Source organism: Ostrea edulis, chromosome 10 (assembly GCF_947568905.1).
Source record: "Ostrea edulis chromosome 10, xbOstEdul1.1, whole genome shotgun sequence".
Classification (NCBI taxonomy): domain Eukaryota; kingdom Metazoa; phylum Mollusca; class Bivalvia; order Ostreida; family Ostreidae; genus Ostrea; species Ostrea edulis.
Window position 1 is genome coordinate 25,879,257 of NC_079173.1, and position 23,771 is coordinate 25,903,027.

At 36.9% G+C, this 23,771-nt stretch overlaps 1 protein-coding gene across 2 annotated transcripts in view; it reads left to right on the forward strand.

Moving 5' to 3' along the window:
* LOC125665641 (putative aminopeptidase-2) overlaps nt 1-23,771 on the forward strand; it is a 117,095-nt gene that overhangs the window by 34,666 nt on the left and 58,658 nt on the right. For both annotated transcript variants that reach the window (XM_056152346.1, XM_056152347.1), the window contains 11 exons: nt 780-856; nt 1,172-1,282; nt 1,886-2,053; nt 4,094-4,234; nt 6,383-6,464; nt 18,147-18,700; nt 19,029-19,184; nt 20,458-20,575; nt 21,943-22,063; nt 22,265-22,419; nt 23,281-23,394. In XM_056152346.1, the coding sequence (XP_056008321.1) occupies nt 780-856; nt 1,172-1,282; nt 1,886-2,053; nt 4,094-4,234; nt 6,383-6,464; nt 18,147-18,700; nt 19,029-19,184; nt 20,458-20,575; nt 21,943-22,063; nt 22,265-22,419; nt 23,281-23,394 (1,797 nt within the window). The remainder of the gene's footprint in view (nt 1-779; nt 857-1,171; nt 1,283-1,885; nt 2,054-4,093; nt 4,235-6,382; nt 6,465-18,146; nt 18,701-19,028; nt 19,185-20,457; nt 20,576-21,942; nt 22,064-22,264; nt 22,420-23,280; nt 23,395-23,771) is intronic.

Consider the following 23,771-nt stretch of genomic DNA (forward strand, 5'->3'; position numbering starts at 1 on the left):
ATACTTATTTTGTGATTATAGACAGGATCTGATAACTTAGTTATAACTTTTTTGTAACTTTTCTTAGTTATGTAGTTCGGTATGGGGATACTTATTTTGTGATTATAGACAGGATCTGATAACTTAGTTATAACTTTTTTGTAACTTTTCTTAGTTATGTAGTTCGGTATGGGGATACTTATTTTTGATTAAAGACAGGATCTGATAACTTAGTTATAACTTTTTTCGGTATGGGGATACTTATATTGTGATTATAGACAAGATCTGATGATCTACAGTAACTATTTTGTCTCTATATCAATTAACAGCTAAAAATGGGGTTCATATATATGGCCTTTAATTATTATCTCTTTCATTCTCCTTTCATGTTTGCATGAAGTGTGTAATAATTACCTTGCACTTATTTGTGAAGAATTTGAATTCATGAAACTCAAAATGAATGATTGATTGATTAATTGAATATTGTTTAACGTCCCTCTCGAGAATATTTCACTCATATGGAGATGTCACCACTGCCGGTGATGGGCTGCAAAATTTAGGCCTAAGCTCGGTGCTTATGGCCATTGAGTAGGGGGGGATCTTTATCGTGCCACACCTGCTGTGACACGGGACCTCGGTTTTTGCGGTCTCATCCAAAGGACCGCCCCATTTAGTTGCTTCTTACGACAAGCAGGGGGTACTGAGGACCTATTCTAACCCAGATCCCCATGGGATTAAAATGAATGAATAATAAATTTCCACAAAATTTATTAATACTAACAATAGATGTTTATTTATAGACGTTTATGAAGGAAAAGGTCACTGACCTTTTTGCTCGTCTGACGCTTGATGATTCCAATTCAACTCATCTTGAAACGTAAGAGACTTAATTACCTTTAGATGAAGATTTACTGTAATTGGTGGAAAAAATTTCTATTTATATCATCAAAGATTATTCTTGAAAAAGCTACCCCGGTAAATCAATGATTTAAACTAATCAACATGATAATAGAAAAAAATACGACATTAGACAAATCTTATTAATAAAATTCAATGTGATCGTCACTAACAGATGTTGAAAAATTCATTATGTATTCAAGATTGAATTCACGTCTGGAAGGAATTTATGCTTTATGTTGCTGTAAATTCTTGGGAGTTACGAGAACACAGGAATTTTTTTTTTCCTTTTCAGTCTGCAGCGTTCTATGATCGGGAGGGCAGCCTGTAGCTACGGTGTAACTTCCTGTGTAACACAAGCCAGCAACATGTTCCAGGCATGGATGGATGACCCCTCGAGAAACAAGTCAGTTTTACTTCTCTTCTGACGTCGTAATTATAAAACATCTAAATAAGTTTGAAGTTTTAATCCTCTACAGACTTCAGAATTATAATACATCTAAATAAGTTTGAAGTTTTGATTTTCTACGGACTTCAGAATTATAAAACATCTAAATAAGTTTGAAGTTTTAATTCTCTACAGATTTCAGAATTATAAAACATCTAAACAAGACAATTTTATTTCTCTACTCAAGGGAATATGTTGTCGTGTATCTATGTCACCCCCCTCCCACCCACACACATATACACTTGTACATGCAGTCACATGGTACCGTAGGTTCTGATTTATAAATAAATGTCGCAACATCTAGCTCTGGTGCAGTCAGAACATATGATCAGCCCTTTTCGCCAAGTTGAGAAGAAACGAAAAAGGCCGAGCGAGTAATACTCCAATTGGTTAAATAGTAAGCTGACATTTTCCTGGTACAACCTCACTTATCTATTGTCTGTGTGGACCCTGAGATCCAAGCAATGACATGATCTCTGAATATTGAATATCAGTTGTATACAATGTTATACATACACGAGATATTTGAGATTGAGATGGGTGTATGCTTTACATTGACAGAGTTGACCCAGACATTAAGGCTGTTGTGTACTGCACAGGGATCAGTGAGGGTGGTCAAAAGGAGTGGGATTTTGCCTATTCTCAGTACAAGCTGACCAAAGTGGCCTCCGAGAAATCGATTCTTCTATCAGCTCTAGCCTGCACATCTAAGACCTGGATCCTCAGTCAGTAAGTCTCGTGTGTCACCGTCATTTTGTCATCACCGAAAACAAACATCACAGAGATTAAGAAAACTACGGAAGCCGATAGGTGCCAGGGTATAGAATTAATATTTATTTAACTGGCGGCCGCCACTTAATTTATGTGGCGGCCGCCACTTAATTTAACTGGCGGTCGCCACTGATTATCTGGTGGCTGCCAGTTAATTATATGGTGGCCACCAGTTAATTTATATGGCGGCTGCCAGTTAATTTATATGGCGGCCGCCATATAAATTAACTGGTGGCGGCCACTTAATTTATATGGCGGCCGCCACTCAGTTTAAATCATTTATATGGCTGTCACCAGTTATTCAATTCCTCTCTCTTTTTCTATCTCTCTCTCAAGATGAAAGGGGTGCAATCCCTCCCAATGCTTAGTAATATGTATGTGATATATATATATATATATATATATATATATATATATATACAATTAAGAGCATTAAATTATTGTTTTTCCATTGTACTGTTAAATACGTAGAACCACGGAGCTGACCCTCCATTTTTTTGACAACGTTCAATTTCTATTATTTTCACATGCAAACTATAATTATTTTCACATGTGAAATAAGATTAATTGGCGGATTGGCCCCCACCCCACTCTTTTGGTGGTAGTAATGAATGGTAAAAATGTAATAATGAATGAACTGATCAATTGGAGAATGAACGGAGCCCTCACCCTCCAATTTAGGAGTACGAAGTTTGGACAAAAGAGACATTTTAGGTTCCTTTTCTGCTTGTCAACAATTGTAGAAGACAATTTCTCCTTCGACTGTCCCTATGCACTTTGAAAAACGATGCTGCGTGTTTGCGAACTATTCTAAATCTTTCCAAAATAATCACTCAGCGATACGAATTACATTGTTTTTGCAATTGGCAGCCGCCATAAATGAATTAAGTGGCGGGCCACCTGATAAAATAACTGGCGGCCGCCACTTAATTTATATGGCGTCCGCCAGATAATAAGTGGCGGCTGCCAGTTAATTTATATGGCAGCCGCCAGTTAATAAGTGGCGACCGCCAGTTAAATTAAGTTAAATAAATATTAATTCTATACCCTGGCACCTATCAGCTTTCGTAGAATACAGTCTCAATGATATGACTTTTGCCGACCACAAACAAATGGATACAGATTCCTGTAAAACTAGAACAGACAAAAATAATCGCTCCTGAATATCGGATTTCTGGATTCAAAATAGCGGGATTCGATAATATTGCAGGACAGAATCCTCACTGTCTCGATAAGACATGTTTAAATTCTTATCTCATGCATTGAGTTTGAGTCTTGTTATTTCATGCATTCATTTTAAGTCTTAACTGCATTGAGTTTGATGAGTCTAACTTGTTATCTCATGCATTGAGTTTGATGAGTCTAACTGTTTATCTCATGCATTGAGTTTGATGAGTCTAACTTTTTATCTCATGCATTGAGTTTAAGTCTTGTTATCTCATGTATTGAGTTTAAGTTTAACTTGTTACTTCATGCATTGAGTTTGAGTCATAACTTGTTATCTCATGCATTGAGTTTGAGTCTAACTTGTTATCCCTTGCATTGAGTTTGAGTTTAACTTGTTATCTCATGCATTGAGTTTGAGTCTAACTTGTTATCCCTTGCATTGAGTTTGAGTTTAACTTGTTATCTCATGCATTGAGTTTGAGTTTAACTTGTTATCCTTTGCATTGAGTTTGAGTCTAACTTGTTATCTAGTGAATTGAGTCTTAACTGATTACTGTAAACCAACTTTTATTTGCTGCTACTTTATTTCGCGATTCACTTGTGGTCAACTGGTTCGCGGCAAGTAATATTCACAACGATGATGTTCTCGCAAATCTCGTGAAATTTTCCCGCACACGAATAAAAGTCGGTTTACAGTATCTTATGCACTGAGTTTGAGTACAACTTGTTATCTCATTCATTGAGTCTTACTGATTAACTCATTCTTCTCAATGCAGTGAGTCAAACTTAAAAGCAGGAAAATGTTTTGCATCATACTGGTACTTCTTTCAGTTATCTAAAACTAACCATGGACCCAAAAGAGATTAGAAGTCAGGATGTAACCAATATAATTGTATATGTGTCGCAAAATTCAGTTGGACGATACCTGGCTTGGGAATTTATGCAGGAAAACTGGGATACTCTGAGAGAAAAGTGAGTACATGTGACGAGACATAAAGAGGAGGTTTGGAATGATATATAATCTGAAAGTCATTATTTATTCAATGCACTTTGTGTAATATCCATCAAAATTGTACCATGTGTTTTTCTTATTAATAATGAAGAAAAGAGCAACTCTTGTTCATTTGATGAGATTTGTACAGGTCAGGGGCATGTCTCATCTTTGAGTTCTTGAAAAAAACTTTTTTTTAATTTGTCAAACATTTGGACTGACAGCACATGTAGCATTGCGTTGGACTAACCTTTTTATACCCCCCGCAACAAGTTGGGGGGGGGGGGGGGGGTGTATACTGGAATCGGGTTGTCCGTCTGTAGATGCAATGGTTTCCGGGCTCTAAAGCATTATCCTTTCCACCTACCGTCACCATATCAAATATATGGACTAACCATGGGATGAAGATGTTCCCTATCGATTTTGGGGTCAAAAGGTCAAAGGTCAAGTGCACTGGACATCGAAGTAGCAATATGGTTTCCGGGCTCTAAAGCGTTATCCTTTCCACCTACCGTCGCCATATCATACATATGGACTACTCATGGGATGAAGATGTTCCCTATCGATTTTAGGGTCAAAAGGTCAAAGGTCAAGCACACTGGACATCGAAGTAGCAATATGGTTTCCATTAAAATTCTATAAAAGGCTTTTTTCATCGTATGGAGATGCTGTATTCCTAAATAATCCATTTCTTCCTACAAACTAGAATACCCAAGGTTTGTCATGCCATTTGTTTTTTACACTCAGAAAAGAGGTAGTTTATACCTATTACCAACACCCTTTGGGAGATTGGGGTAAGCGGGGGGTATTCTTAGTGAGCATTGCTCACAGTACCTCTTGTTTCTATTGACCGCAAACAAAATATACAGACTGTACACAGAAAAAAAAATTCTATGTGGTTTTTTAACATTAATTAATTTCACAACAGTTTTCAGCTGCTGAGGATGAAAACATTTATCTATGGAATCTGGGGTTGTTAGTGTATACATGTATGTAAATTGCCATTATATAGATATCGCATGTAGTTGAGGGTAACATTGAACATTTTCACCCCGAGAAAACCATTAATTGTCAACCTCCGCTATGCCTCAATTGACAACGGTTTCTCGAAGGGTGAAAATTTTCAATGTTACCCTCAACTACATGCAATATTTGTTCTATTATACTGAATGATATAAAAGCAACAAAGCAGATAGGCTTATGTCTGTTGACATTTGATCAATCACTGTCATGCGATATTTCGTATATCGATGCGGGTATTCGTGTTTATTACAACAGCTCAAACGACATTGTCTAACAATCTACAGTGAACCTTATGCGCATAAATTTAACGCATATGATAATTTTTAATATTATCACCAGTTATCAAGTACTGTTGGCCATTGCTAGATACTATCACCCTGGAGCGCGTGCTTTCTATTCTCAGAGGGTAACTATATTTTTTCAAATGGTTCTCGACCAATCAGATTCGAGTATGAATTTTACATGAAAGTATAATAAAAATAAATATTTTCATCAACAGCTGCAAAAAATTGTAACAGTTGTGAAATAAATGTTCACAAACCACATAGAATTTTTTTCAAGTACAATTGACTCGTTAGATTGTTGTGTTATGTTTATATTGACTCGAAAGATTGTCATGTTACCATTACATTTATATTGACTTGTTAGATTGTCATGTCACATTTATATTGACTCATTAGATTGTCGTGTTACTTTTATATTGACTCATTAGATTGTAGCGTCACATTTATATTGACTCATTAGATTGTCACGTCACATTTATATTGACTCATTACATTGTCGCGTCACATTTATTATATTGACTCATTAGATTGTCGTGTTACTTTTATACTGACTCGTTAGATTATCGTGTTATCTTTATATTGACTCGAAAGATTATCATGTTACCATTACATTTATATTGACTTGTTAGATTGTCATGTCACATTTATATTGACTCATTAGATTGTCGCGTCACATTTATATTGACTCATTAGATTGTCGTGTCACATTTATATTGACTTATTAGATTGTCGTGTTACTTTTATATTGACTCGTTAGATTGTCATGTTATGTTTATATTAACTTGTTAGATTGTCGTGTAACATTTATATTGATTCTTGTAGATTTGGAAGTGGATTTTTCAAATTTGCCTTTTTGATAAAGGGTGTGACGGAGTCTTTCAACACAGGATATCAACTAAAACAGGTTAAACTTTATCTAATGACATTGAAAGGTGGGGAAGTTCATTGTATGTTTCATATGATACGTACACTTAAGAAATATATTTCATTAATTTTTTGAAAATCCCTGAGTGTGTGGACTACAATGCTTTACATCAGCGTACTTCATGAAGCGTGTTAAAGTATGCTCGTGTGAAGCATTGCTGTTTATACCCCCATGTATTGTCAAAAATAAAAAAATTTGTACTCCTTTGTTAGCTGACCTGTTTTTATATTCTTATGAAGCAGAATTTATTGAAGAGAAAGATATTGTTAGAATGTTAGTGCTCTAGCGCCTGTAACGACAGCTTGCACTGTATGCTTCTGAGGAAGTTGAGAAAGTTCTAGATTGATATAAGGACTGCCGGGGTAATAATGTATTGTAGCAGCATATGCTTAGAAGCATATGCTGGGAAAGCGCTATATAAAAACCATTCATTATTATTATTCAAAAACTTCTATGTGAGAAGAAAAAAATCTCTTGCTGTGGCCTTCAGTTCGACATTTAGATATATCGACGACGTATTATCTATTAACAATAATATATATATCCCTGTGAACTCAAAATAAAAGACACCACAGAGTCATCCACTTCTGCTTCATACTTAGATATTTTATGGAAAGTAGATATTAATGGCAAACTAACAACCCAACTTTATGACAAACAGGATGATTTCAGCTTCTCCATTGTCAACTTCCCATATTGATGGAGCAATATTCCATTATCACCTATTATGTTTACGTCTCTCAACTGATTTGATATGCAAGATCTTGTTCCGTGTATGGTCAGTTTTTAAATCGAGGCAGGCTACTGACAAACAAGTTGATATTACAGGAATTTCAACAGTCTCGTTTAAAGTAAGCATTTCGCAAATTCTATGGTCATTATAACGATCTAGTTTGCCAATACAACTTATGATTGGGTCAAATGCTGTGTGAGGTTTTTTACAACGATTGTTAGACCTTTCTTGGCGTATTGATTTTGACTATGGATAACTCTGTTTTCCTTATCAAGATGTAGGGCTCACGGCGGGCGTGACCGGTCGACAGGGGATGCTTACTCCTCCTAGGGACCTGATCCCACCTCTGGTATGTCCAGGGGACTGTGTTTTCCCATCTCTATATTTTGTATTGCTGTAGGAGTTATGAGATTGATTGATCACTGTTCGTTATCTTCACCTTTCATCTTTTATATTTACATTTCTGTCAGTCGGAATATTCCCAGCCCTTAAAATAGATGTACATTCATACACATATTGTTATTAACATTCATGATGAAATGGCTATCATTTCAATTGGTAAAGCTCAATTGAAGGTAAAAACATTCATTGGAAATGTTAATACATGGGTAAGGTAGATTATGCAATCTCATGGTGCAGACAAACGAGATGGATGATAAATCCCGTGATGCACTTCGGGGAGATGGATGACACATCTCATGGTGCCTACAGGGAGGGAGATTATATGTCTTTTGGTGATGCATCCTGTATTAAGCAAATTAGTTTTCTGGGAAGCTATCTGCAACAAGTTTGCTGCAAACTTCTTGAGCAATGATTTAAAGAAAGAATTTTTTCGGCAAACAGTTTGCTGCATAGCATACTATGTGCAAGCACACTTCTATTTTCCGAAAGAAATTCAGAGGAGAATGAGGGAATATATGTGAATAAGTCTGCTTTAGGATTCTGTTTAAATTCTTCTGCTGATTTAAATTTCAAACAATTTGGGTAGAGATGAAGTGCTGGGATTTGAAATGAGTCTTCATTAAAACAAAACAATGTGATTTACAGTATTCAACAGTGAATATACAACATCTAATGTTATGGAATCAACATATGTTTATTATTGTTGTTTATCGTTCCATGGAGAGGACTGTAAAATTAGTTATTTACGCGTGGGGAAAATTTACCCTAATTATGCAGTCACGTAGTAAACACATAAATTTCCTCCACGTGCATAGTTATAAAATATATTGTATTCAGTTACGGCATATTTGTACCCGACCACATGTAATGTTGGACGTGGAAAATTGTGTACCAAACCCCCAGCGTAAATCACCACTTTTTTACAGTGATCGCAGTGTAAATCACCACTTTTACAGTGATCGCAGTGTAAATCACCACTTTTACAGTGATCGTATTGTAAATCACCACTTTTACAGTGATCGCAGTGTAAATTACCACTTTTACAGTGATCACTGTAAATCACCACTTTTACAGTGATCGTTCTGGTTTGGTTGTGTTCTTATCTAGTCATGTCTTTACTACAGCTGAAAATCGGGTAACTCCATTTACATGTACAAGCATTCAATATGACTTCCAATAGAAATACACGGCAAAAGACTTAGGGCAAAGCTAGATTTTTCAAACCCTGGGGACTCCATCAATGTCTGAACTCAGGTTCCTTAATAATGTGCTTGATCATATTGTACATAGTACATGTATCATGCTTATAATGCACCTGTGGAACTTCATTAATACTGCTATGAAGACCCCCTGATGGCACCAAAAATTTAAACATTGATAGTGTTTACAATTAGTGATGTTCTCGAATTAACTGTGACAGTTTGATAAGCAATGGAAGCCAAAGCAGACACATTGTAGAGATAATTATTGCATATATACAAAAATAACATGACCTACTGTGGCTAAACATAGCAGCACATGGTGAAGGGCAGTTCTATGTGCTGTGAATCAAAGGTTTATATAAAGAATGAATCTGTAGCTATCTGGTCTATTCCAAGTTTTGTTAGGTCACCAGAGTCACTTGCATGATCTATTGTGATCCGTTTTTGCCCGTTTCTCACAAATTCAGCTTCTTCTGCAGAACCGCTGGACCAATTTCAACCAAACTTACCACAAAGCATCCTTGGGTGAAGGGGATTCAAGTTTGTTTAAATGAAGGGCAATGCCCCCTTCCGAAGGGAGATAATCAAGAAAAGGAGAAAATAGGGTTGGGTGATTTAAAAAATTTCACAAGAACCACTGAGCTAGGAAAATTGAAATTGAAATAAAATCTTCCTGATATGGTTTAGATTCAAATTTGTTCAAATTATGGCTTCTGGGGGTAGAGTGGGGCCACAATAGGGGAGCAAAGTTTTACATAGGGATATTCAGGAACAAGAGGCCCACAAGCCTTATTGTTCACCTACATGTAAGTATTAGTTAAAAGTATCTCTATGGGTAGTCCCATTAAGAAGATATTGTACTTATCAAAAAGTGAAAAATGTTCTACTATTCACACATTTAATAACTGACCATTTTGGCACCACCCTGATACCAAAACCCCATACCCCTAAAATTATCAAATTTACAATTTTGGTAAAGGACTACTGCTCTTTCTGAATATCCATTTAGTTTCAATTTAGTATCAGTAGCCCAAAAGATGTTATTTAAGTATTTTACACCAAATAATACCAAGATTGGCCCCATCTTGGGGTCAGAACCCTAGCTACCCTGGGGATCATGCAATTTACAATTTTGGTAGAGGTCTTCATCGATCCTGCTCTACACCACTATGCATTTAGTTTTAGTTTTTCTTACATATATGCAGTTCTAGAGAAGAATATTTTTAAAAATTGGTCACCCATTAGGCCCCAGGGGTGCAGGAGTCCTGAAATTTAGTTAACATGAGGCCTGGTCCACATACATGTAATACCGTATTGGTGACCTGAATATTAGTTAAAAGTATCACCAGTGCCAGTGGCTGTGAAATCCTAATTTCCATATCTAAGCTAGATTCTAATATTCAGCAACAGTATACAACAAGATGCGTTCTTAAAACTTTTAAGAGCCATTCTCTGTAACCATTTAAAAATTTATATAAGGGGTCCGGCACGCACTGTCACCGATTTTTTTCAAATTTTGGCACATCGACATAATTTGGCATAAGTAATGTAAAACCATCATAATTTGGTTGCTATGCAACTCTGTTGCCATCGTAACATGTGCATGCCATTCAAGTCACAAAAGAGTAAATTTTTACATGAAAAATGACATTTTTTATTCAACTCTGCTGGATTAAAATGCTCTAGAAAGTGCCTTCACTGATGAAAGGCTTTACATAATACATGTATAATATATGTAACATTAACATGATATGAATAATTTGGACCTGTCCTAGAGTAACAAGAGTACAGCCAACTGTACATGATATACGCCCATGAAAAGCTAATATGGGGTGTTTTTCTTATACCATGATTTGTTGAACTTGCCTTCAAGTAGTATCAGCAATAATCAGAGTGTGCATACTTTCTTTGCATCCTAAAAACAAGACAAATTATGTACTCTCTATGTAATATTTTCACTTGGCATAAGATGTATGTATGTGTACCAAGTTTGATGGTCCTTGCCCCAACGAATTGGTCTGAATCCTGTTACTACGACCTTGACCTTTGATCTTAAGAAATAATAGGCATCCTCAAAATTAGCATAAAGTGTATATGTTCAAAGTTTGATGATCCTAGCCCCAACAGTTTGGTCTGTATACTTGCCTACAAGATTCTCCTACTAAGTGATACTTTGATGTTCACCTCTAACCTTGAAAACAATAGGCATCTTCCTCTCATTATGGTGATCAAATGTACCAATTTGCAATATTTTGGAGCTTACGGTGCAGTTTGTATCCTGCCTACAAGGTCTTCTTACTGTAACACTGCAACCTTGACTGTTGACCTCTAACCTTGAAAACAATAGGCATTTTCCTCTCATCGTGGTGATCAAATGTACTTACTTGCAATGTCCTGGAGCTTGCGGTTCTGTTTGTATCCTGTCTATAAGGTTTTCCTAATAAGTAATACTGACCTTGACCTTTGACTTCTGACCTTGAAAATCTATAGACATCTTTCTCTCATTGTGGTGATCAAATGTACCAGGTTGCAATATTCTGGAGCTTACGGTTTGGTTTGTATCCTGCCTACAATGTTTTCCTACTAAGTAAATACCTTGACCTTTGAGTTCTGACATTGAAAAACAATAGGCATCTTCCTCTCATCATGGTGATCAAATAACTAAGTTATAATATCCTAGAGCTTACGGTTCGGTTTCTATCCTGCCTAAAAGGATTTCCTACTAGGTTTTCCTATGGAGTGATACTACGACCTTGACCTCTGATCTTGAAAAACAATAGGCATCTTCCTCTCATCATGGTGATCAAATGTACCAAGTCGTAAAATCCTGGAGCTTATGGTTCGGTCTGTATCATGCCAATGAGACAGACAGACGGATGACGCCATACCGTAATACGTCCTGTCTTCCACGGGCGTATAAAAATCCTAAGGTTGCAAAATTCATAATTTTGGTACATCCTAGACCTTTCCTGCTTTTCCTAAATATATAGTTTTTATACTGTAACAGCAAACATAAAGAAGTCTTTCAAATGATAAAAACAATAATTACTCTAATGATTTTGGCTCCACCCTGATACCAAAACCATTAATCCCTAGGATCATGAAATTTACAATTTTGGTAAAAGACTACCTAGCAGGCCGACCTTCTCTTTCTAAATATCTATTTACATATATATATATTATATATAATATGTAGTTTCAAAGTATCAATGCCAATAAAGAACATATCATTTAGATGCTTTACACATTTATACTATATCATACTAAGTTTTGGTCCCAACCTGGGGTCAGAACCTCTGCCCCAGGGATCATGAAATTTACAATTGTGGTTGAGGCCTTCTTACTCTACATCACTATGCATTTAACTTTTCTTACACGTGTGATTGTAGAGGAGAGTTTTGAAAATCCATCACTTTTTATCAGTTTTTGCCCCATCCCAAATGCCCTAGGGGTACAGGGGTCCTGAACTTTACAATTTATGTCCCTCTTGTCCAAAATATGTTTCATACCAAATTTGAAAAGAATTGGAATGGTAGGCATCAAGAAGAAGTTAAAAATGTTCTATTGTGAACGCATGACGACGGACGCAGATCGATTGCAATAGGTCTCCAAGTGACCTAAAAACAGTACATAATAGGCATGTGGTAAATACACACATTTACGCACCACTACATTGGCAATTTAAATTCTAAAACTTCCTTAATAAGCTTTGTATCCTGTGTTAACATAATGCACTATTTGCCATTCAAGATCAAAAGAAGGCATGCAATTCCTGCAGGGGCTACATTTTTAGGATATTGCAAACACTGCTAGCCTTGACCTATATGAGTGACGTATGTACATGAAAATGTAAGTACAGGACGGTAGCTCTTGTGTACATGTATATAGCCGACATGAAATGGGTCATTATGATGATGGTGTAGATTTATAGTGCAGAATGCCCAGTACTAGAAATGGGTCATTAGGTGCACAACGGGCGTTTATATAGCCGATATGAAATAGGTCTGGCGAATAGCCAATGCATAGCAGATGCCCGACGGCGAATAGAGAATATTGACAGTCATTTCGGATACCGAGCCCGACTACAGAATTCATTGAAAGTCAGAGCGATATAATGTGATGGCCATGGCGCACTTCATCAGATTCGTGATCATCGTTACACAAATGGTTTCCGTGTGTACTTTTAAAACCTGCTACAATGGAACGATCTCTCAGCTCACAGTGAGATATATTGATTTTTTGAATTTTTTCTTCTCAGCCGTCCGGTGTTTTTCTTTCTCAGCACATAGTAAGATATATTTCTTTATTATTTCTTCCTAGCGGCCCGGGGTGTTTTTCTCTCTCAGCTCACAGTGAGATATATCAATTTATTTTTTTCTTCTCAGCGGCCCGGTGGTCCCCCCCCCACCCCCAGCACATAGTAAGATATATATTTGTTTATTTTTTTCAGCCGTCCGGTGTTTTTTTTCCTCTCTCTCAGCTCACAGTGAGATATCTTTCTTTATTATTTCTTTTTCTTTAACAGAGAACGGACAGAGTTCAGGCCTAGGCTTCCCTTTATAATTATGTTTATAAGCACATTTAATCTAAGATCGTTCTTATCTGCTTATTGTGAAGTCCTCACTTCTGTGTAACAATATTGTCATTCAGTGATTCCCGCTACGACAATAAAGATGACATAAATTTCACTGCAGTGGCACAGTCAACGTTTATATTTTCACTAGGCTGTGCATAATTATTGCAAACAAGTACTTTTCAGAATTATCATTATCAAAAGTGAAATTCTTAGGTCAGATTTTAATTACAGTTTATACTTAAAAAAAAAAAACTGTCGGCAATTTCTGGTGGTGTTTTTTTTTCTAACCACAGAACTACGACTCCAAGAATAGCACAGTATTCATTCTCGCCTTTCAAATTATTTCATTTTAAAACGGAACGTACTGAGAATGAAGTTTTAAATAGTAGTCATATTCCTCTCCATGTTGGTCAAAGTTTTAGCATTCTTAAATAGTGGAATAGTGACTTTTAGGGGGTACAGAATTCGAAGCGCGGTTTTCTAGGTAAATTAACATTAACTTTGCGTAATTAACAGCGTTTAATAAAGATAAATATGAGACGTATATTAAAATACGACAGAACACAGTGATATCCCGGGTTACTCGTTTCTCACGTGCAGTTCATGCTAGTAATAGGTGAACATTTTACCAGTATTCGGCAATCACAATTCGATCGATATTTGGTGAAATTTTGAATTACCTCATTCCGTATGAATGAACTAATATGCATGATACTTTTATGATATCTAATAAACGTTGAAAACCTCTATTTCAGTCTGTAAATTGTCACGTAAATAATTATGTTCACAAAGACATAGTTTTGACAACCCGGCTATAAATTGGGAAAGTTGTTTTATGTCTCGTCGAGAATTTTTCAGTCATTTTGAGACGTCACCAGCTGAAGATGAAGTACCGCAAACCCATGCTTAGCGCTCAGCGCCGTAGCGGTGAGGGTTCTTTAACGTGCTAACGCCTGTTTATGTGTTTTACAAACATCTCTTGTTCGAGTTTAATTTTTTTTCAGAACAGGGGAAAAAAAGAAGATATGAGAGTCTTTAAAGGGAAGCGGAGTCGAGGCTAGCTTGAGTTACATGTAGCCTTGTCGAAGAGATACTAGAAAAAAGTGATTGCCAAGAGTCTCAGAAATGATTTCTTACTCTCATGCATAACCTAAATTCTCCCTCATAACTTTTGGATCGCTTGCATAGGCGACGTCATTTTCATCGTATATTTGCAAAATAATACACAAATCAAAGTCCGAATTTTGCTGCAAAGGTCGCAAATTTTGTGAACTAATGGTGAAAATTGACAATTATGTTTAAAATGAAATAAACACAAATTCCTGTCGGTAAATTACGATTTTCTGACAGCGTTTTCGCTCCACCGACCCTCGCTTCAGAACAAAAATCGTTGCTAATCGGTGACCCTTGCATTTCATAAGAGTGTAAAACAATAGAAAATAGAATTACTCATCGAATCACATTCTTATATTTTAATTAAAATCTCAAAAATTGCTTGCATTGAGGCAATTTACCATCTATGCATAACCAGAAATCGATCTCTTTTGATTTCTATACATAACCTCTTGTTATGCAATTGATCGATTAGCAGGCGTGTTGATATTTCCTATGAGAAGAGGCCCCTTATTGATTAAAAAGGTCAAAGGTCACTGGATGCAGTGCAGTACTCGGTAAAATTAGTGTCTGCTCAATATCTTGAGAACCGTTTGTTTGATAGTGATGATATTTCATACATGGGTTGGGCATTGGTAGTAGATGACCCCTACCGATTTTCAGGTCAAAAGGTTAAAGGTTACCGGGTGCAGTGCAGTTCTCTGTAAAATTAGTGTCCGCCCAATATATTGATAACCTTTTGTTTGATAGTGATGATGTTTCATACATGGGTTGGACATTGATAGTAGATGACCCCTACTGATTTTCAGGTCAAAAAGTTAAAGGTTACCGGGTGCAGTGCAGTACTCTGTAAAATTAGTGTCCCCCCAATATCTTGAGAACCCTTTCTTTGATAATGATATTTATGCCCCCCTTCAAAGAAGAGGGGCATATTGCTTTGCACTTCTCGGTCGGTCGATCGGTATGTCGGTCGGTCGGTAGACCACATGTTGTCTGCTCAATACCTTGAGAACGATTCACTAGATCGTAATATTTCATATGTGGGTTGGTTATGAGTAGAAGAGGACCCCTATCGTTTTTCAATATAAAAGATCAAGGGTCAACCACTCTGGACAGACGAAGATACTGTCCGATTATTATCTTGAGAAACTTTTCCTTGACAGACATTAAACTTGGTACACTGATACATTGTGAGGAGTAGATGACCCCTTATTGATTTTGAGGTCACATGGTCAAGGGTCAAACTGAACATAGGAATATACTGACTGCTCAATGTGTAGAGAACCTTTTTGCTTTTCAGACATTAAACTTGGTACACTGGTACATCTTTAAGAGAAGATGACCCTGTTGATTTTCAAGTCACATGGTCAAAGGTCAAGGGTCAAATTGGACATAGGAATATACTGTTCGCTCAATATCTTGAGAACCCTTTGCTTGACAGACATATAACTTGGTACACGGTACATCTTTAAGAGAAGATGACCCCTATTGATTTTGAGGTCAAGGGTCAAACTGGACATAGGAATATACTGTCCGTTCAATATCCTGAGAACCCTTTCCTTGACAGACATCAAACTTGTTACACTGGTACATCTTCAGGTGAGGATGACCCCTATTGATTTTGCTTGACAGGCATCAAACTTGGTGCACTGGTACAGTGTACATCTTCAGGAGAAGATGACCCTTTTTGAGTTTGAGGTCACATGGTCAAAGGGCAAGGGTCAAACTGGATATAGGAAGATACTGCCATCTCTATCTTGAGGACCTTTTGCTTGACAGACATTAAACTTGTTACACTGGTACATCTCCAGGAGTAGATGACCCCTTCTGATTTTCAGATCATGTGGTCAAAGGTGAAGGGTTGAACTGGACATACATATATGTAGTCATATATTGTCTCCTATATCTTAAGAATTATTTGCTTGATTTACACTGGTACATCATAAGGAGTAGATGACTCCTATTGATTTTTAGGTCACATGGTCACATAGACATAGAAAGATATTGTCTGCTCAATATTTTGAATTGGTGATACTACTATCAATCAAATGATGGATGTGTATAACCCTTTTCAATTTTGCACCATGGGGGGGGGGGGGGGGCATATATGTTTTACAAACATCTCTTGTTCATACATTGGTTAGTCATTGGTAGTAGATGGCTCTGATTTATGTTCAGGTCAAAGGTCACCAAATGCAATGCAGTGCTCTGCACAATTGGTGTCTGCCCTGCATATTGAGAAGTTTGTGTTTGATGGGGTTGATATCTTATACAGGGGTTGGTCATTGGTAGTAGATGACCCCCATTTATTTTCAGATCCAAAGATCAAACATTGCTAGGTGCAATATAGTACTCTATGCAATTGGTGTCCTCCCAATATCTTGAAAACTTTGCTCAGTTGTTTTGATATTTTCTGTGTGGGTTGGTGATGAGTAGTAGATGACCCCTAATGATTTTTCAGGTCATCAGGTCAAAGGTTAGCAGGTGCAATGTTTTACAATAAACAATTGTTATCTGCCCAATATCTTGAGAAGTCTTTTCCTGATGGTGATATTCCATGCAAGATGTCCAAAGTTTTCCTAGGATTTTCTAAAGTGCAATTGTGAGAAATTTCCAGGAAGTCTATTATAAGGAAATTCTGAAATGATGAACTTTAAAACCAAAAACCTTTTGTAAGGGAAGACATACTAATGTTCTCTCAAATTGTTTAAACAACTTGCACTTTTTAGAACTTTTATTTTTTTTTTATTTTGTTTAACATTGAGCAGTTGTTATTTTTCTGTGGAGAAAGAGTGTCCAAGCATAGGAATGGATTATACATGTATCTAGTGAAGCACATAGGGGGAAATTGATGATGTATCTTGTGATACACACAGGGGAAATCAATGATATATCTCATGAAGCACACAGGGAAAATCTATGATATATAGCGTGATGCACACAGGGGAAATCAATGATATATCTCATGATGCACACAGGGAAAATCTATGACATATCTCTGATGCACACAGGAAAAAAATCGATGATAAATCACGTGATGCACACAGGGAAAATCAATGATATATCTTGTGATGCACACAAGGAAAATCAATAATATATCGTGTGATGCACAAAAGGAAAATCAATGATATATCTTGTGATACACACAGGGAAAATCAATGACATATCTCGTGATGCACACAGGGAAAATCAATGATATATCTTGTGATGCACACAAGGAAAATCAATAATATATCGTGTGATGCACACAAGGAAAATCAATGATATATCTTGTGATGCACACAGGGAAAATTGATTATACATGTATATCTTGTGATCTTTTTAGTGTATCAAGTCATTCAAAGAATTCTGAAATTTGATTTGAGTAAAAACTTTTGGGAACTAAAGTTCTTAATCATAAGATAAACTGTCATTTCTTGTATGTAGTGTGAGTGATTTGGCATTCCTACTAACTCTGGCTAGTGGGTTATAACCCTTTAGTGCGATTGGTAGAGTGCTGGACTAATGTGCTAGAGACCTGGTTTTAAATCCCATCAGAGGCATAAAAATGTCTCTGTTACATTTGTTAATTAATACATGTATTAATTATCTTTTGATTTTTTAAGTCATTTGAATTAAGGTAATATTTTCTACAGCTGGAGGACTTTGTAAGAACACACCCAAATCTAGGGACCGGACAGAGAGCCTTCCGAGAAGCCATCGAGAACACAAAGTCCAACAAAGCGTGGATGGAAAGGAACTACCAGACTATCAAAACATGGCTAGAACAAATGTCCTCCTCCACCGGTGGAAAGAAACTCACAGATGTCCGCCTTCCACGATCTAATCTCCCGACACTGTACGAGATCGAACTGAAACCCGATATCTACTCAGCTGACCCTAGCAAATTTAAATTCTATGGCCACATCAAGATCAGCATTGATTGCATGGAAGCTTCTACCAACATCACCATGCACAAGAACAAGCTGAATGTCACCAACATCAATGTTGCTAATCAGAATCCGAATTTTGGGGCCCCAGGGGTTGTCAGGCAGTCTGAGGACAAGGAACGCCAGTTTCTGATCATACACCTGGATGGATCTCTACAAAGTGGACAGAAATACTATTTAATAATGGACTTTGTTGGAGATCTGACGAACGATCTAGCTGGACTTTACCTCAGCTCATACAGCAGGGCAAAACAAACAGTGTAAGATTTTACCTGAGCTTATACAACAAAACAAACAGTGTAAGATTTTACTACAGCTCACACAACAAAACGAACAGTGAAAGATATTACCTTCAGAGCTCATACAGCTAAACAAACAGTGTGAGATTTTGAATCTTTGATTTTTACTTTTGAATTCATACGCAGAAAGAAAATGGTTATGAATAACTAATGAATGGGAAAATATTATTCTTTGTATATGATTATCTATGACGACAACTCCGGATCCACTGTTCTATATTTTGTTACAGAGTATCCACTCTTATATACAAATACATGATTATCACAGTGACCACTGTTCTATTTATAGTTACATGGCAACAACTCAGATGGAACCCACTGATGCCAGGAAGGCGTTCCCCTGTTTTGATGAACCTGCCTTGAAGGCGAAGTTCAAACTGACTCTGCTGCGAAAACCGGACAAAATCTCCCTGTCCAACATGCCAATTGTCCAGAAAATTAACAAGTGTGTCAAGGATTTTTAAACTTTCAATATTGTGGGGTGTAGATTGGCTACTTGACACTAAGATTCAATCATTTTATTCAAACAATCGGAACAGTTCATTTTTCAACATCTTCTCTTATTTTGTTGCGTGTTAATTTAAACATATTTTAGTGAGAAATACAAAAGGATCGGGCAACAGGCATGTCCTATGTAGGCCCTCTTCCAAATATTCTGTTGCATGTGATTGCGTAACAGCACAATGGGTAACCTAATTCTGGTTTCTGCATGAATATACATGTAGTAGCATGTTTGAGGTTCTCGGGGTTTGAGTTCTGACACATGAGCTACACGCTGACTTTAGATTTTCGTAGAGAAATTTTTCCATCCTTTTTCTTTGTAATTGTAACAGTTGTTGTAGCCAACTTTTCACATTTTCAATTTCTTGAGAACTACAAAGCTAATTTCAACCAAATTTGGCACAAATATTCTTCAAGTCTTTTTACAAGGGGAGATAATTAATAAATTCATTTACATTTAGTTTCGGAGATGTTGGTTGGTTATTTCTTTTATGTCCCAATGAAAATTTTTAACTTGTATGGAGACATCACCAGTCGTAAGTGAAATACTACAAATTTAAACCTACATGTATGCTTAGCGCTTATGGCTGTAGCAGTGAGTGTTCTTTATCGTACCAACGCCTTATTTGGTGAAGGAGCAATCACTACCTATGTTTACATCTCAGGTATGACAAGGCCATGGCATGAGCAGGGCTCAAACTTTCGACTTCCTGGTTACGAAGCGCACACTACCACTGAGCTACTGTGACGAGAGGTGTCATTGGTTCTTGATACATACTGTATATAGATACAAGTTTGTTCAGGTCGTAGTCCCAGGGGTTGTGATTAGGCCTTATACAGTATAGATGCACAGTTTTACAGAGAAGTAAAATAAGGGAAATTAATGGGGCACAAGTTCTAAGTTCAAATACCCCCCAAACAGCCCCCAAAGACCCCAGGTTAGCATTATGACTCAATGGGTCTCTTATATTGCATTGTAGATATCTTATTTTGTGTGAGTAATTATTAATCTCATTGGTTCTTCAGAAACTTCTCTCACAAAATAAAGATACTCCCTATCATTCATTCATCACTTTAATGTATTTTTATCCCTTTTGGACTATTTAACACTCTCAATTTTATGTTTTCATAAATAGACGCTAAACAGGGATTTAACCAAGTTAGGTAATCATGTAACATAAGGTGTCTACAATATTTGAGGTGATTACTTTTTGCAGGGCTGATGGATATGTGGCTGATATTTACCAGGTGTCGGAGAAGATGTCGACTTATCTTGTCTGTATCATTATTTGTGACTTTGTCCCCAGAACTGGAATAACCAAAAACAATATAACGGTAAGACATTATAATGGTAAAGCAATATAATGGTAAGGCAATATAACAGTAAGGCAATATAACAGTAAGGCAACATAACGGTAAAGCAATATAACGGTAAGGCAATATAATGGTAGGGCAATATAATGGTAAGACATTATAATGGTAAAGCAGAATTACAGTAAGGCAAAACAATGGTAAGGCGTTGGAGAAGACATCGACTTCTTACCTTGTCTGTATCAAATAATAAAAACAATATAACAGTAAGACAACATAACGGTAAGGCAATATAACAGTAAGGCAATGTAACAGTAAGGCAATGTAACAGTAAGACAACATAACGGTAAGGCAATATAACAGTAAGACAACATAACGGTAAGGCAATATAACAGTAAGGCAATGTAACAGTAAGGCAATATAACAGTAAGACAACATAACAGTAAGGCAACATAACAGTAAGACAACATAACGGTAAAGCAATATAATGGTAAGGCAATATAACAGTAAGGCAATATAACAGTAAGACAACATACCGGTAAGACATTATAATGGTAAGACATAATGGTAAAGCAATATTACAGTAAGGCAAAACAATGGTAAGGTGTTGGAGAAGACATCGACTCCTTACCTTGTCTGTATCAAGTAACAAAAACAATATAACAGTAAGACAACATAACGGTAAGGCAATATAACAGTAAGGCAATGTAACAGTGAGGCAACATAATGATAAGGCAATGTAACAGTAAGGCAACATAATGGTAAGGCAATATAATGGTAAGGCAACATAATGGTAAGGCAACATAATGGTAAGGCAATATAACAGTAAGGCAATGTAACAGTAAGGCAACATAATGATAAGTCAATATAACAGTAAGGCAATGTAACAATAAGGCAACATAACAGTAAGGCAACATAACAGTAAGGCAACATAATGATAAGGCAATATAACAGTAAGGCAACGTAACAGTAAGGCAATGTAACAGTAAGGCAACGTAACAGTAAGGCAATGTAACAGTAAGGCAACATAATGATAAGGCAACATAACAGTAAGGCAACGTAATGGTAAAGCAATATAACGGTTAGGCAATGTAACAGTAAGGCAACATAACAGTAAGACTTCATAATTTTAGTAAAATGAAAGAGCAGTAAAACAACATACTGTTACAACCAAAACAACATACAATGTAATGGTTAGCTAAAAGCAATATAGCCACAAGATAAAATAAAGGGAAGAGTATGTAATAATTAACATTTTAACCTTGAGGAGCAGTAAGGTAGTTCTCTGTATTTCAGTATTGTTTTAGGCGATAAGTATGATCTTTTGGAATCAGCATAGCTGTCCAGAGAACATTTTACTGACTTTAGCCCTCTGATTATTTCTGTTGAAGTATTCTGCCTGGTCTACGAAGGAGGCTTACAACCAGACAGAGTTGGCCCTGGATGTGGGCATGAGCACCATTACCTACTATGAGGATTTCTTCGGCATCCCATTCCCTCTACCCAAACAAGGTACAAGTTCTTGCTGTAGTGTTTATTTAAACAATAAAATGCTTTCTTTGTTGTTTCATCAGGTGATGAAGGTAGCTAACATTGCAGAAAAAATGCATAACCCGCGTAAGCAAAGAGAGAGAGACAGAGAGAGAGAGAGTCTCAGAGAGAGAGCAGACATTTCTACTGCTGCTTATACCATGGATTGATTTTTTATTGTAGATATGATTGCTATCCCCGACTTCTCGGCTGGGGCGATGGAGAACTGGGGTCTGATTACATACCGAGAGACGGCCATGTTGTATCAGCCGGGGGTGTCCTCAGAAATCAACAAACAGAGAGTGGTTACTGTTATAACCCATGAACTGGGTCACCAGGTACAGTGGCCCACATGGTTGTCTATACAGTAGAACTGGGTCACCAGGTACAGCGGCCCACACGGTTGTCTGACCATAACATGCAGTACTGACCAGAATCGGACCTAACATCAGAAGGTTGAGCCAAAAACAAACCTTGCTTTCTAGGTTTGTGTGCTTTGAGTCAGCTCTAGTGAATTCAGAACTGACCCAAAGCAGACACAAGTTGGACCTGGCATAACCCAGAAGGCAGCATCTACTGCTAATCAGTGGGCGGAATTAAGGCTTTCCTTGATGGCGGAGTTACGGCTTCCCTTCATGGGCGGAGTTACGGCTTCCCTTCATGGGCGGAGTTAAGGCTTCCCTTCATGGGCGGAGTTAAGGATTCACTTGGTGGTTTGATAATGGGAGGGTGGGCATTCGGATGGACATCAATGATAACTGCTTCTTGGATCACAGTGTTTATATATATGGGGGGGGGGGGGGGCACTAAGAAGAGTTCACTTTTTGCAGAGTTTTGTCCCTTGAGAGTAATGAAAATAGCCAAAATTTAGGTTATTTACGGAAAATGTTGTAAAGGATCATTAAGAGCAACTGATAATTATTCCGCAATGTGTTTTTGCTCTGGAACACAAACTTTATTTGGCAGCCTTTGGATCTTTGATGCTCCATCAATTTTTTTTGTTTTGACCCCAGGGTTATATTTCTGGGTCAGCTTGACCTGGTGTAAGGTTTGGTCTGGTCAGTGATGTGTGATTGACTATTTATACACAGTAGGTATGTGGCCGCCAATTGTTTGTGTGTGTATAAATAATATTCCTTTTTACAATTTGAATTCCTGGATCCTCCACTTTTTAACCATATTTATTGAACTTGTTGTAGTGGTTCGGGGATCTAGTGACTATGAAATGGTGGGATGACCTCTGGCTTAATGAAGGATTTGCCACTTTTGTGGAATATCTTGGGGCTGACCACAAATATCCTGAATGGAAAATGGTAAATTATTGTAGTATTTCTTGAATACATTTAAACATTTACAGATACATATTTATCAACTAGAATATAATTCAGTTATTCATCCATTTTGTGGGTCTTGAGTTTGAATTCACTACAAGACATACCTGTAATAAAACTATTATTTGCTTTGACCTTCAAGTTGATTGACATATTGCAATCTGTTTATCTGTTACATGTGTTTGTGTGCTAACAATTCAACTTTTTCAACATTTCTCCAAATCTATTGGGCTTATTTTGAAATTTTTGCCCAAATTTTACTTTCAGTTTGAGCAGTTTACTCACTTAGCAAAAGTACAGAGTGCTTTCACATTTTACTTTCAGTTTGAGCAGTTTACTATGTTTTCATTTTTTTACAT